The 2,551-nt window shown below is 41.5% G+C and overlaps 1 protein-coding gene across 1 annotated transcript; it reads right to left on the bottom strand.

Moving 5' to 3' along the window:
• Positions 1–1,012: 1,012 nt before the first annotated feature.
• On the bottom strand, positions 1,013–2,247 carry LOC145421380 (uncharacterized). The gene is made up of 2 exons (XM_080291622.1): positions 1,867–2,247; positions 1,013–1,739 (listed from the first exon to the last, which is right to left on the bottom strand). The coding sequence occupies exons 1-2, from the start codon at positions 2,188–2,190 to the stop codon at positions 1,068–1,070; spliced, it is 996 nt and encodes a 331-aa protein (XP_080147748.1). The 5' UTR covers positions 2,191–2,247; the 3' UTR covers positions 1,013–1,067.
• Positions 2,248–2,551: the final 304 nt, after the last annotated feature.

The following is a 2,551-nucleotide window of genomic DNA, read 5'->3' as shown; positions in this document are numbered from 1 at the left end:
GAACGTGCATGCACCTATATAAATCACAGTCACTGTGGAGGTAATTCTAGCTGCTTTCTCTTAGTTTACATGTAGCTTTACCTAATTTGTCCAGCAGGAGGCAGAGCTGTGACCAACTTAATTATGTTATAGTGTAGTTTTTCACCAGTAATATTAAGAATATTCGCTTTAACAACCGCGGGCAATGTCTTTATGGAAGAATAATGTGATTTTTTTTTGGGGGGGGGGGATTATTTTATGTATTTATTTTTTGCATTAGCTTATAAACAGTCGGGATCACAGTAATTTTTTCTCTTTTTGAATTTTCTATTTACAGGTAATATTGACTGAACTTGTGTTTAAATGAATCATTATAATAACTTCCATGTAGATGACACAGAAATAACTGTAGTTTAAAAAAAATAGCTAAAATGCTAAAAAAAAATAATAATAATAATAATAATAATAATAATAATAATAATAACAAAAATTTAAAAAAGCATCTGTCTAAACATACAGATAAGGTGTGACGCAGTGAGGGGCGGTGAGGGAAACATCAGACTTCACTCTATCTTAATTAAAGTAATTGTTTTATTATCTCTTGCCAACATCATCCACATGCAGACAGCAACTTCTCAAAATGGCCCCCAATCCATTTCCTGCTCCCTTCAAATACTCTAAAGACACACCTTCTTACAGTTTTTCTCGATTGCTAAAACACATTTCCTGAAACTACGCCTCATATCCTCACAACAGTAAACACAAATCCATAACATCTCACTCAATTTCCCAAACATCCTATTTCCAGGTCAAAATGAAGCTCTACACTCAAAACTATTCACTCTTGCTGAAAAACCAAACTTTGCCCTCAGACATCAAACACAAGCCCTCAAAAACACATACACTACAACAGAGTTTTGCACACTGGTACAATTAATTCAAAACAATAGTTCCAAAACAATTAGGTTGCTTATGGTTCTCCCCTTCAAAAACCTTTTCACATGATAAACACAAAAGACGCAACCAATGTATGTACAGTGGCACATTTTTATTCATGTACTATACAGTACAACACACACCAAAAAACATTATTCCACCTCAGCATCTTGTCTTTGGTCTGGGTCAGGCCAGAGAATCTCATCCACATCACAGGCTATATTGGCCCTAGCCAGGCAGCGGGGGTAAAATCCTCTTGCATGCCTGATCCACCCCTGGCATGCATCTACTGATATGTCTAGGCAGGCTTCTTCCATGGCCTGAAGGAGGTGAACACGGACATAAGGTTCTCGGTCATACACTTTCCACCGCCATGCCGAAAATAACTCCTCTATCGGGTTTAGAAAGGGAGAGTATGCAGGCAGAAAGATATTAGAAAACCTTGGGTTATTGGTAAACCAGTCACGAACCAGAGCAGCGCGATGGAAGCTGACGTTATCCCACACAACAACGTAGTGAGGCTGCTCTGGCTGTGCTGGTTCCCTGTAGTCCAGCTGGAACATATGTTGTCTTAAACCATCAAGAAAAGCAAGGAGAAGCATAGTGTTATAGGGTCCTAGTACGGCATGGCGGTGGAGTACCCCTCGTTGGCTGATGGCTGCGCACATAGTGACATTCCCTCCACGCTGACCAGGGACATTTACAATAGCCCGATGGCCAATTATGTTCCTCCCCCTTTTCCTTCTTTTGGTCAGGTTAAAACCTGCCTCATCCACAAAGATTATTTCATGGGGAACAGGCCGTCCTTCAATCTCAAAGATTCTCTGCAAAACACATAACACAGTAGAGTCAATCGGTACCCTGAACCACAGTTCAAGAGTGCTGAAATGGCAGCATAAACTGCCATGCTGTGATGGTACACAATACTTTATACAGTATCAAAACTCATACCTGAACATATTCCACACGTTGGTTTTTCACTCTGTCAGAGTTTCGTTCGAAAGGGACTCGGTATGCCTGTTTCATCCGGAATTGATTCTTTCGGAGGATGCGGTTAATTGTGGAGAGGCTGATGGCATTTATGCCTCGAAAAAGATGATCATCCTCAATCACTCTCCTTTGAATCTCTTGCAGGCGGATTACATTATTTGCAATTACCATGTTTACAAGTTCCCTCTCTTGCTCCTCCGACAAAAGCCTTAACCTGCCTCCACCAGGTGGTCGTCTCTGTGTCCTACAAAAATAGAAGCACTCATTACTGTAACTGTCACACATTCTTTTTACAGGAAAATAATGGAAACATACTGAAACTCAAGAAACATAAGTTCAGTAACTTAAAAGTTACTGTACAAAGCAGTCTTACTGCAAGTACACCTACCTGTTTTCTTCCCTGAAGGTTCTGATGATGGAGGCAACAGTGAAGCGACTCAAATTTGGTTGTACTCGTTGCCCAGCCTCCCTCATGGACAAGGACATGGTCAACTAAAGTGGCTCGAATTTCATCCGAGACTGACTGTCTTCTTGCCCTTGCTCTTCCCCTTCCTTGTCGCCGTCGTTCTCCACCTCCTTCACCACGTCCTCCTCCACCTCTCCCTCCTCCCTGTTGTCCTAGACCACCTCCTCCTCCTCTTTCACC

The sequence above is a fragment of the Astatotilapia calliptera genome, chromosome 17, assembly GCF_964374335.1.
Source record: "Astatotilapia calliptera chromosome 17, fAstCal68.1, whole genome shotgun sequence".
NCBI lineage: Eukaryota > Metazoa > Chordata > Actinopteri > Cichliformes > Cichlidae > Astatotilapia > Astatotilapia calliptera.
Note: the sequence above shows the minus strand (reverse complement) of the source record. Positions and strands in the feature narration are given on the sequence as shown.